The 12528-nt window shown below is 42.7% G+C and overlaps 1 protein-coding gene across 5 annotated transcripts in view; it reads left to right on the top strand.

The window, feature by feature from the left end:
• Nucleotides 1-11836, top strand: part of nbeal2 (neurobeachin-like 2) — a 35659-nt gene extending 23823 nt beyond the window's left edge. For all 5 annotated transcript variants that reach the window (XM_080471618.1, XM_080471617.1, XM_080471615.1 and 2 more), the window contains 25 exons: nucleotides 43-366; nucleotides 1295-1444; nucleotides 1551-1708; nucleotides 1813-1937; nucleotides 2041-2158; nucleotides 2606-2763; nucleotides 2841-2974; nucleotides 3082-3189; nucleotides 3954-4049; nucleotides 4155-4279; nucleotides 4465-4605; nucleotides 4678-4808; nucleotides 4911-5020; nucleotides 5135-5252; nucleotides 5393-5490; nucleotides 5595-5708; nucleotides 5793-5879; nucleotides 6531-6640; nucleotides 7503-7675; nucleotides 7769-7863; nucleotides 7946-8062; nucleotides 9047-9208; nucleotides 9289-9437; nucleotides 9518-9653; nucleotides 9748-11836. In XM_080471618.1, the coding sequence (XP_080327744.1) occupies nucleotides 43-366; nucleotides 1295-1444; nucleotides 1551-1708; nucleotides 1813-1937; nucleotides 2041-2158; nucleotides 2606-2763; nucleotides 2841-2974; nucleotides 3082-3189; nucleotides 3954-4049; nucleotides 4155-4279; nucleotides 4465-4605; nucleotides 4678-4808; nucleotides 4911-5020; nucleotides 5135-5252; nucleotides 5393-5490; nucleotides 5595-5708; nucleotides 5793-5879; nucleotides 6531-6640; nucleotides 7503-7675; nucleotides 7769-7863; nucleotides 7946-8062; nucleotides 9047-9208; nucleotides 9289-9437; nucleotides 9518-9653; nucleotides 9748-9852 (3342 nt within the window). In that variant the 3' untranslated portion in view covers nucleotides 9853-11836. The remainder of the gene's footprint in view (nucleotides 1-42; nucleotides 367-1294; nucleotides 1445-1550; nucleotides 1709-1812; nucleotides 1938-2040; nucleotides 2159-2605; nucleotides 2764-2840; nucleotides 2975-3081; nucleotides 3190-3953; nucleotides 4050-4154; nucleotides 4280-4464; nucleotides 4606-4677; nucleotides 4809-4910; nucleotides 5021-5134; nucleotides 5253-5392; nucleotides 5491-5594; nucleotides 5709-5792; nucleotides 5880-6530; nucleotides 6641-7502; nucleotides 7676-7768; nucleotides 7864-7945; nucleotides 8063-9046; nucleotides 9209-9288; nucleotides 9438-9517; nucleotides 9654-9747) is intronic.
• The last annotated feature ends 692 nt before the right edge of the window (nucleotides 11837-12528 follow it).

Genomic DNA, 12528 nt, shown 5'->3' with positions numbered 1-12528 from the left:
GAACCAATAGATGAATGAAAGTTAATTGTTGCCTCCTTGCAGGTGTGTGTGATGGCCTACGTGAAGCTGCACAGCCTCCTGCAGACTGTGCTCTGCCTGAGCTGGGAGGAGGTCTGCTTCCTCCTTGGTCGTCTGGGTGCCCCCTTGTGTTCAGAAGGCGTAATGGACGAGAAAAACTGCAGGCAGTCAGAGACCTTCTCCCAGTTGGTGCCCATTGTGCGCACGCTACTGGACCAGCACGCCGACCCCGTCACCCTCCAGAACCTCCTGCCCAACCTGCCCGTCACCAACGGCAGCACCACCTTCGCCCAGGACCTGAAGGCATTCTCCGACACTGTGGAGTGGAAGGAGTTTTACCAGCAGGAGGTCAGTGTCTCGCCAGACATTACTCATCTAAATAGATGTAAATCATCTTTTGTTTAGCAGTGAAATGAGCCTTTTCCTCTGTCTTCAGTTTGTGTAAGCAGATATCGTCTGCCATCCGCTCTGTTCTGGCTCAAATTGGGTAGAGTTTTTTTTTAAGTTTCTGACCTCCCTGTGAGAAGTTTAGAAATCTAATGCAAACTTTCTTGAAAATAACTAAATGTATGTCATGAAAAGAGAAAGGCATTCATATATTCTGCCGAGAAGGGTTTTCTGGCTGACGTCCTGCTGTATTTAAAGCAGAGTTAAGTTTCTACTTGAACTTGTAGTTGAGTTATTTTATGAACAGATGCCAAACAGATGCACTGTTCTCCAGCCGAGTAGATTTATCACTGCTCTATGTGACGGTTCGTGTTCATAAATCTGCTTTGTTTAGGTTACTTATGTATACAGATCCCACTATACATTAACCGGTATGGAATAACTTCATTATGCCTGGAGACAGTTTTGAAACTTAGCCATACAAGTCTTCTCATTCCCTTCAGTGGACACGTCCTGTCGTCTGTTTCATTATAAATGTATGGAAGCCTGTGCATTCCTATTCATGTTTTCACGAGAAACAGAAAGATCTCCTGATGATTTGAGAGGGTCACGAATAAATGCTTTTGGAAACCAAGTTTCTGAAAGAAGAAAAAAAAACATGGAGGAACCAGTCTAGTAAGGACTCAGAAGGGCCCCCACTGGACTCAAACCAGGGATTTTGTCATAGTGCTAACCACTTATCCACTGTCTTTTCATTTTGATTAAGAAATGCTTTGTGTGTGTAACTCACCAACACTCCTGGATATTTGCATGAGGAATATGTGATTTCTTTCTTCTTTTTTTTCATGTGTCTTAAATCTTCCTTCATGTGTTTAAAATCTGCGTCTAGGTTCAGTCCACCATGGAGCAGTATGAGCTGGACACATTCGGGAGGAGCCATGATATCATGTCCAATTTCTGGAACTCGTGCTTCGATGACCTGATGAGCACGGCCTACAAACGCGACAAAGATAGATCGGACAGCAAGTCTAAGTTTCAGGTCGTGAGACGAGCGTCCCGTCTTCAGTGTGTGTTACAGGTGACTCTGCTAAAGTTTCAGTTTTGACTTAAACCTGCCTGCTGTTTATTTCTGGCTGTGAAAACAGGAAGTGATAGTGAATCCCTACATGAAGCGAGTCAGGAGTGAGAACAGCCGGTACCTGAGCTGGCAGAAGCTGAACTCTGCCCAGCAGGGGGTGATGTTGCAGCATTGGAAAGCTTTTCGCAGGCTTTTGACCAGTGAGAGAGGCGTGTGGGCCAACAGGTAGGACAAGCTCTCATTCATCCAAACTCTTTGAAAAATTTGTTTTTTCAAAGTACAATTATCTCTTTGCATTTTTTCTTTGTTTTTTTAAATATATATATTAGGGTTCAACCGGAGGTGAAATGGAAATTATCCAATGCAGAGACCTATTCAAGGATGCGCCTCAAACTTGTGCCCAACTATAACTACGATCCACACAGTGATGCCAGCGCCCAGAGAGACAATATGGGTATGTCTCACATTGTGGAAAAAAATGCTTCTTTTTTTTTTCTTTCCTTTTTTTCTGCACAAAGCAAAAGGATGCAGAGATAATGTTTGTTCATGACCATCAGGAGCGGACAGTCCTCGTAACACTGAGCAGATCCCACTGGCTGTTGCCAAGGAGGCAAAAGTGAGCGACATGGAGGACGATCAGTTAGGAGAGGAGGACCTCGTCCATGCAGATAACACGTGAGTCTCAGATTTCTACGTTGACTACGTTGCTCACCTTTTGTGTCTTGGTTACTTCAGTTCTCTTCTGTGAGTTAATCATGAAAAAGAACATTTCCTGAAGCACATTTCATTTTCTCCCTTTTTAATATTTAACTTTCTTTACAGTAGCGTCACATGTTTTTCGACTCATCCTGCTCTTAATGTTGTTCAATAAGACCTTTTGTCTCTGCCGCGAGCAGAAATGCATAATTATATGGATTTCACTGTACTAAAATTGTAAAGAATGAAATGAGAAAGGCTTGAAATATATAAAATATTACCTATTAGTTTATGGGAAAATTTACCTTTTCTGTATGCTGTATTTGTTTCACGGAACAGGACTTTAAACGATACAAAAAGATTTTGAATGTCTTGTTTTTATGCCACGCAACAGATTTAGATTAGACTTGTCCCATTTTCTTCCAGGGGGGAAGGAGAAGATGAGAGCCAGAATGAAAAGTTGGTTTTGTCTGAAGACTGTGAGCTCATCACCATCGTGGCGGTTGTTCCTGGTCGTCTGGAGGTCACCACACATCACCTGTACTTCTATGACGGCAGCAGTGACAAAGAGGAAACGGAGGACGGTAGGAAATAGGCGCCACAGAATCTTACGGCGTTTCAAAGGGTTTATGTCTGACGTGACTCGTGAATTCGTCTCCAGGAATCGGGTTTGATTTTAAGAGGCCTCTGTCTCAGCTTCGAGAGGTTCATCTGAGGCGCTACAACCTGCGACGGTCTGCACTGGAGCTTTTCTTCATTGACCAGTCGCACTACTTCATCAACTTCAAAAAGAAGGTGACAGTCTTTTCAAATCACTCTGTGCTTTTTCAAGTATACTGAAAGAGAAGCTTTTGAAATGACGTGCAGGAGTCATTTAAAGAACTGAATCGTTCTCACTTCAGGTGCGAAACAAAGTGTACTCGAGGATTCTGGGACTGCGGCTTCCGAACCTGTTCTACTTTGGCTCCCGCTCACCCCAAGAGCTGCTGAAGGCCTCCGGACTCACACAGGTGCTCATTCACTTTATGTGAAGCAGAGATTTGGTGCAATGCATAGAAATCTACACGACAATCACTGTCCACACTGCAAAAAAGGGCCATAAGGATCTTACACAACACCAGTTATGGAGATCGCATTAATCTATTATTCTTACTGTCAAAAACATAAAACAGCAAACAGCACAAGCTATGTACAAGCATCAAATGGCTCACTACCAGGGAACACCCAGAAACTGGTTTGGTAAAAGATAGAGGGGGTATAAATTAAGAAGGGAACTACATTTTAAAACATTTATATGCACGCACAACCCTGAAAGCTTTTAGTATTTCAGTGTGTGGACTGAGACTGTGGAACAGACTGTCGGGGAGCTCAAGCAATGTCCAACCACGACGCAGTTCAAACAGCGTTACAAAGAAGTGGTGTTCACATGGTGTGGGGAAGAAGAAGAACTGAATGTGCACTCAGTGTTTTCACTGTTACGACATGTGTACTTATCTGTGACTTACTCACTTGCTTTCTTTGCTCTATTTTGCATTGGTTTGGGAATATGTAATTGGTTAAAAGAAAATATTAAATACATACATACATTAAAAAACTCCAGTGCAAATAGATTGGAGAGGGGATAGGATTTAATAAGCATTTGCTTCCTCCTAATTCTTTTCGGACACATTTTCATCTAGTTTTTCACCTTCAATGCATTTTGATTTGAATGAAAGCTGCGCTGTTCTGAACTGAATGACGTTCAGCTTCGTCACCAGTCTGCTGTTGTTGACAGAAATGGGTCTGCAGAGAAATCTCCAATTTCGAGTATCTGATGCAGCTGAATACGATCGCTGGACGCACCTACAACGATCTGTCGCAGTACCCTGTGGTTAGTGTTTATCTTGACTGGCCCTTTTATTACCAAAGATGGTGCACAGGGACAGGAAGTCATGTAATGGACTTGTTTTTTTTGTTTTTTTTGTTTGTTCTTCAGTTCCCCTGGATTTTGTGTGATTACACGTCTCCTATTCTGGATCTGGATGACCCGTCTGTCTTCAGAGACTTGTCGAAGCCCATCGGTGTGGTCAACTCGCGGCATGCGCAGAACGTCAGAGAGAAGTACGTGGTTACGTTGCAAGTTTTAATTTGAAGTGTTGAGCAGCCAGCTCTCGATGTGTTAAGCAGATTACAGTTTACAGGTTTTTATGTTTAATTTTTTATTTTTTTCAACTGTTGCATTCTGACATTGTTTACAATGTTTGAAATGATTTTTAAATGAATCAAATTTTTTTTCCTCTCTCTAGGTATGAGAGCTTTGAAGACCCGTCGGGCACCATCGACAAATTCCACTATGGCACACACTACTCTAACGCTGCGGGAGTCATGCACTACATGATCCGCACGGAGCCGTTCACCACGCTGCACATCCAGCTGCAGAGCGGCAGGTGGGAGCTAATTCCTGGTTTTGCACAGGTGATCTCTGTATTCTCTGATCTCACGCTGTTGCCGCTGTGCAGGTTCGACTGTGCAGACAGACAGTTCCACTCGGTGGCAGCGGCCTGGCAGGCCCGCATGGAGAGTCCGGCTGACGTCAAGGAGCTCATCCCCGAGTTCTTCTACTTCCCAGAATTCCTCCAGAACATGAACGGTGACGAGATGTTTTCTGTTTGAAAGCTAATCATTTTCATGCATTGCGCGTGGGTGTGGTTGAAATGTGAATATCGGTTTACTGAACACACGGCTGTCGCAGGCTTCGACCTGGGCCAGTTACAGATATCTCAGGAGCCGGTGACGGATGTTGTGCTGCCTCGCTGGGCGACATCATGGGAAGACTTTATCAGGAAACACAGGAAAGCCCTGGTGAGTCTGCACAGACACCCAAAGCCTTAAAACCGAGTCATGTTATGTTATATTCCTCTACTGCTACAGTAAATAGACAGCAATGAGAGATAAAGACGGTTTCCTGCACTCTAGGAATCTGAGCACGTCTCCAGTCACCTTCACGAGTGGATTGATCTGATCTTTGGTTACAAGCAGAGAGGCGAAGAGGCAGTGAACGCTCTCAACGTCTTCTACTATTGCACGTATGAGGGTAAGACTGTAATGACTGACTGCAAACAATTCTGCCTAATCTTCTCGTGTGCTGTATTTTCCAAACCAGCGTCCAGTCCCAAGGCATGAATTGTTATTCTTTCCTAATGAATGACAGACAGTCTTCTGGCCTCTGTGCAGGTGCTGTGGATCTCGATGCGATTGCCAATGAGAATGAGCGCAAAGCCTTGGAAGGCATCATCAGCAACTTTGGACAGACGCCCTGTCAGCTCCTCAAGGTGCACTCGAACGCTAAAACACAGCTGCTTCTTCAGGAGGCGATGTTCTGTGAGTTTTGGTTTTAAAAGCGGAACTTCTGTGACACGTTTCGTTTTGCGAACAGGAGCCTCATCCTCCCCGTATGTCAGCAGAGAACGCGGCCAGACGGCAGGCCCGTCTGGACACTCTGCCCCCGAGCATCTTCAAACAGCTCGGAAAACTTCGACCGTTTGTGGAGGTGGGTCCCGAAAAAAGCTTTACAATCTGTCCTTTCGCTGATAAATATTATACATGTAAGTATATATTTGCATGTGTGCTTCAGGTGGTCAGTGATGGACATCCTCTGGTCCAGGCTTTGGTACCAAAGAGCCAGAATCGACCCTTCATCATCCAGCACACTGATACACTGGTAAGAGTGACTTCAAGTTACTTGAATGTCACAGGAATGTAAAATATATAATATATTATTACAGAGAGCCGACATACAGACTGCAGAGCATTAAAGGCAATCCTGAAAATATTCATACTGAAGTTACAAGGAATAAAGGCCTTCCCGTTTCCCTAAACCTCTGCAAAATTGGTTAATTCCTGTTTACCTGAACTGCTGAAAGAGCAGAAACTATTTCTGCATCTACATTTCGGGACTGAGGATAAACTCGCTGATCCTCCTGAGCTGCTGGAAAGAAATTATAAGTTAAAGCTTGATTCGCCAAACAGTTTTTCTGAACATTCGGTTACTTTCTCTCACTAATAAAAAGAAACTTATCAGTGCACAAAGGAAAACGATAAAACTGACTCAATGAAAATCAATAAAACAATGTCATGTTTTTTCAGTGTTAGAGGACGACAACATCCCCTTGTTATATGTGGCTTTACAGTATACATTATAGATTAATTTTGAATCTGTAATAGTCGAAAGATACTTAAATGACAGCGCTAAGCTTTCTGCCTGGCCCTTGATGTTTTTCTAAAATCTTGCTTTTAGTTTTTTAAGGTCTTTAGTTGAAGCGCTCACTTCAAAAGTTCATTGTTTTTATGTGACGGTAATTTTTCTCAACAGGTGACCGTCAGTTCCAACGGTTTAATAGGAACACACAGCTGGCTGCCATACGACAAGCAAATTGCCAACTACTTCACTTTCACTAAAGACCCCACCATGACTAACCCCAAGTGAGTGACATCTCAAATATTACACTCATCTCTGGTATATTCATGGATCATGACTGTTTTTTTTTTTTTATAGATCACAGTTTAACCTGACAATTCAGCATGCTGTTCTGAGATTTAGGAAATGTTGCAAAGGAAGAACGCTCTCGTAAATATAGGTGTAATAAACTGATTCTATCACTTAACATGAAGCAAAGTGAATAAACAGACGTGACATCAGGAGTCATTGTGGGCCGTACCATTATTTCCAGGACTCCTAATTCATATGCATTCTGTCTTCTAGTATGTGTGTGTATAGTATTATAGCACAGTCTTATCTTAATGAAATTGGCTGTGCGACTGGAGTTATTGTCTTCACAGAGAATCGGGTGCAGATCAGATGTTTTCTTGATGATATTGCATGTTGAAAAAACAGCTTCTTTGGTACTTTTTGCGTTTTATTGATGAATGGTAATTTTCTTTCTAGATTATCACAAACCATAGAGCACAAGCCACTTACAGCTATCATAGCTTCACGGTGGGAAAAAAAAAAAAACTGCTAACAGATGAAAACGAAACATCTGTCTCTCCGTCCTCGTAGCTTCAAAGCCTGTTTAATTATCTGAGAGTCGGTTTAATGGAGGATATTTTTAACTGATCTTGAATGTGGATATTCTAACAGAGAGTAAATCATGATAAGAGAAGCATTTGAAGCGTGGTTTTCACACAGGGTGTAATTTGCAGATGTCATGACAGTTTAATTGCTGATTATAAATCTCATCTTCTTTTAAGCTCCAGCTCCTTCCCCTCACGTTTTACATTTTTGTTTTATTATTGTTTTTTTTTAACTGATTGATCTCTTCCTGCTCTGCTTCGTGTGTCGCAGGACGCAGCGTTTCCTGAGCGGACCTTTCTCTCCTGGGGTGGACATCAGCGCTCAGGTGCTGGTGGTCTCCAACGACGGGCGTCTGCTGTTCAGTGGGGGTCACTGGGACTGCAGCCTCCGCGTCACACAGCTGGGGAAAGGCAAGCTGGTGGGCAGGATCTGCCGGCACATCGGTGAGCTCTCACTGTCACACCTTCAATATGGTGTCCTTTTTCTTTGTTTAGTTTTTTTTTTTTACTAATTGATTTCTCGTGTGCTTTGCGAAGACGTTGTTACCTGCTTGGCTCTGGATCTTTGTGGCATCTACCTCATCTCTGGCTCAAGGGACACTTCCTGTATAGTGTGGCAGGTTCTGCAGCAGGTGAACGTCTCAACGTTTTCACACACGCTTACATGATTTTGCACAACACAAGTACCAAACTGTGTTTTCTTCTCTCCTTCAGGGTGGCTTCTCCAGCAGCCTGTCTCCTCGACCCGTGCAAATCCTCTGCGGACACGACCAGGAGGTGACCTGTGTGGCCATCAGCACTGAACTGGACATGGCCATCTCGGGGTCAAAGGTCGGTGCTTATGAGCTGTTTTGCTGTGCGTCAGTTATGTGGTTTTGTCCACGTGTAAATGTTTGCACTCAACTTCAATAGCAACGATATGCATGAGAACACCACTTGGAGGTTCTCCAAGTAAACTGTGATGTTGTTCATTAGACATGAGAGTGTAATGCGTGCCAGCTACAGGAAGTAGGTTTAATAGCTCGAAGGAGACAGATGTTGCTATCCTGTAGCCAGTCTTTGTTGGTCCTCATAACACAACCAGGGTGAACGACACTTTCACAAGTCTGTGTTTTCTCCATTATGCCTCGTCCCAGGCAAGAACCCTTTTAGTCTAAATCAGTTAAGTTAATTTAAACCTACTGCATTTTCGGTTTTTATCTGGTTATTGAGACTAATGCTAATTTCATTTGTCACTTATGCTGTGGAGATTTAGATTAGTTTTGTGTCTAGACAAGGTGGTTATAGGTCAAGATTAGGGAGCCTTCAGGTTTACAGTCCTTTGGAAAAAGAGTAGTCATACAACAATGTAACTGAGTCACTTCACTGCTGCATCAACTGAATAGAGCACAAAGGATAACAGTGGCATACCTGAACAACCAATCTGACAGATGACCTTCTCCCTTCTTTTGCCAACCCTAAATAATATAGGCCAATGCCGTTGGGTAATATAATTATTGAAAACACCAAGATTGGTTTAAAAATATGAACTGACCTACATTTTGCCCCTTAATAGTACCTCATGCCCTCATACATTAACATATTTTTCTCCCTCACTTCACTTCCAAAGCGTAAACATGCAGAGTCCCGGTATGTGGCTGGAAAAAAAAAGACGTCAGTGAAAGAATTATGAAAAACATATTCCCAGGGGAAATACAGGAGACTAAATTTAACTGAAACTCTTCTGTGTGATGCCTGGTTCACTGCGCAGTATTTTGATAGGTATCAGAGTGGGAGTTGTTTTTCTTTTTAACCCTGTGCTGATCGTCATGTCAGGACGGGACTGTGATCGTGCACACGGTGCGGCGAGGCCAGTTCCTGCGAACACTGCGACCTCCTGTTGACAGCTACATACCTGCGCAGATCTCCGGGCTGCAGGTTGGCATGGAGGGTCACATCGTCGTACAGACGTCTCTGGAGGAGAGCTCCCACAGGAAGGTACTTGGATATGCACCGTGCATTATACAACACATACAGTACATGCAGTTTCTCATCTGTGTCCTGTTGATTTCCTGCAGGGGAAGTACTCCCTACATGTCTACACAATAAATGGATGCCTGCTGTCCTCCTTCAACATGGAGGAGCAGGTGACTGCACTCCACCTGGTGTCTGAATACGTCATCCTGGGAACCATGCAGGGCAGCCTCCATATACGAGATTTATGCAGGTAAAACAAACTGAGATTATCATTTGAAGTTGATTTTTAGCAACACTTTTGTTTTTCAATTCTGTGCTCCCATTTCACAGCCTGGATGCTTTGATAACCCCGCTGGCCTTGAGGGTCCCTGTGAGGAGTGTGTCCGTCACCAAAGAGTCCAGCCACATCCTGGTGGGACTGGAGGATGGGAAGTTGATTGTGGTGGGGGCAGGGAAGCCAGAGGAGGTGAGACCCTGACTGTGAGATGAAGGAGTTTAAATCTCCTGCTTAAGCTTCATCACGAAAATCAATATTCTACATGTTTATTCCCCCTCCGCAGGTTCGCTCAGGACATTTCCCAAATCGCTTGTGGGGCACGCGCCGCATTTCTCAGGTGTCGGCAGGTGAAACTGAGTACTTACCTGGTGACAGCGCCGGCAAGTGACGGGGACAGCGGCGGAGGAACTCTGTCATAGGCAGATACGTCCACCGAAAGACTCAACAAGGCCTCCTGTCCTTTACAAGCTGGGAAATGACACTCCTCAGCCACTGATCTCTCTGAGAGAGTAACTATACACTGAGCACTTTGTTTATTCTTAAATGATTTTATGTTGTTTTTTTGTGTGTGTGTATTTCATTTAGAGTTGTACTGTTTTAAATCAGCATCATTCCAAAGAGTGGCCTTTTTTTGTTTGTATTGAGAAGAACTAGATGTTTGAGGTAGTGAAGTGCAGTTGGACTGTATTCACTCTGAGTCATTTCAGGGGAATGACTCACCCTGATGCACATCTAGCCTCAGAAATGAAGACGAGTAATGCTGTGAATTCCCCGGGCTCCATGTTTTTACTCTCTTTTTATGGTCAGAGGCACAGCTGGGATCCCTGGACTGTTGAATGTCCCGAATGCTGTTCTTTGGCAATAGCATCTTCTTAATACTCCTGGAAACTTGAAAAAAAAATAAAAATACCACAGAAGACATTGCTCGAGATTTCCATGTTGCAATACTTTCAAATACCACAAGAGGGTTGGCGTTGTAAAGAAAAACAAGGTGTAATGGACACCAGTTGAACTTGTGCTGCGTTATGATTTTGAGTTGGTCGACAGATGCTTATCCTCGCACCAGAAATGCACCGTGATACCACCATTTTGCAGTTCTGCATACCTTCAGGCTCTTCAGTGTCGCAAAACTGTTACAATTAAAGCAAACAACTGCTTTAATGATCGAGTATGTGAAATATATTCACTTTTTTTAATCGTTACCAGAGCCTAAATGCAATGAACTATAAAACAAGAGCCATCTGTTGCCTTACACACAATAAAGTAAAGGTGTTTATAAATTCCTACTCTGTGTACCACATGTTTATATCCTTTTACATGGCCTGAAAAGCGCCTTTTTAATCTTTTCTGTAAACACTGAATCATTAATCACATTATAGATCACTATGTGTCGGATTTCTGTCCCCCGCCCGCCTGATATGAGTTCCTCTGCTCCCTCTGTGACTCAGATGTGAGCAAGATGTTAATGGACCCTGTGAACTGTTGGCTGGATGAACACACTTGCCTGTACTAGTGCCACAGTGTTTATGGAGCATTGAGAACATCTGAAGACACGATGACTCTGGAACACGTGGGCAGAAAGTCTGTGAGGGAGCTTTAAAGGAATCCACTTCCTGCCAGCATTTTTTTTTCTTTTTTCCTCCGTTTGAACAAAGTGGTTGTTATGCCGTGTCATGGTGGGAGAAAGACAAAAGGGAAGTATATGGGTGAAGACAATACCCATAGCTTGTTGCACACATACAAAATTACCTTGTCTTTGTCAGTGATGCTCTGAATAATTGTAAATGAATTCAAAGGAAACTATATTTAAAACGCGGTTTATTTTCTGTGTCTGCTTTCCACACTGGAAACACATTACTACAATGTATTCAGACTGTCTGAAATTGCAATTCATACAACTGTGAGATAAGAATGTAATAAAAAGAAAAAAAGGAATGTGTGCAGCTGATGCTGTCCATGTCTAATATGCTTTTCTGAATACTCCCGTCTTCTGCCAAAATCACGTTATGTAACACTGTTGCTTTTGGAACGTTTCACTTCACTCTGCAGAAATTCTCATAGCATATGATTTGATTTATTTGTGTCAGAACTATGTCTTTACAATCATTACTGTGTGAATGAGACACAGACCTCTGACTTGGGTCCTCTGGAGTGGACATGTTGCCCACAGACATCTCTTCTTATGCCTTTAAACTGCACTGTATATTCTTCATGCATTCCTTTTCTGTCTTAAAGAGCCTCTCTGGATTTATGCCACTGGAAAATAATAATAAAATTACAAATAACACTTTTTACTCTCAAGTTCCTGGAGGTTAAATAAACCCTGTACCTACAGGCGCATCTCAATAAAGGGAGAATTTCACTAAAATGTCAATCACTTTGTCATTCACGTCAGCATTTATAACTTGTTTTAATTGTCATAATTATAAAAATATATTTTTCAAATATTCCAAGGCTTTAGGATATTGTATTTTTTGTTTTCATGACTTACTTTCTAAAAAGCATAACATAAAGTTAAAGCTGCAAGCAGCGTTGAACGGGTCCTCAACAAACAACAAACAAACGTTGCGTGGTCACGGCCACGCCCTAAAACTTTTAAGAGAGATTTTAATAACTTTTGCTCTTTAACCCCTTTTCTACCAAAAGACCCCAAGATCAAGTGGATTGGAGTTTCCCCCCGGGACGAGCGCTGGAAAATTTGTACATTTAAGAAAATAATTCAACAAAATCCGCCATTTTCATCCAACTATCCGACTTCCTGTTGAGTTTTTGGTATGGTCGCAAGAGTGGGGTTTTTTTCCGTCTTGGCCTGTTACATATGTGTGCCGATTTTCGTAACTCTCTGTGAAATGAGATTCTGAGGCTACCTTTCTCCAATTTTGCAGGTGTCGCTGTTGAGCAATTTCACAAGTCACATGTGTAACTCCGCCAAATTATCAAAATGTTCGCCGGACGTGGGAATATTTCAGTCCATCTGCAGCAAATATAAACTATATTTTAGAGTTTCAATGTTTGAATGAATTAGGTCATGGAAAAAATGAAAGCTTCAGTTTTATTATATTGA

Source organism: Lipophrys pholis, assembly GCF_963383615.2.
Source record: "Lipophrys pholis genome assembly, chromosome: 9".
In the NCBI taxonomy this organism is placed as follows: Eukaryota; Metazoa; Chordata; class Actinopteri; order Blenniiformes; family Blenniidae; genus Lipophrys; species Lipophrys pholis.
This window is presented reverse-complemented; position numbering and strand designations above follow the sequence as displayed.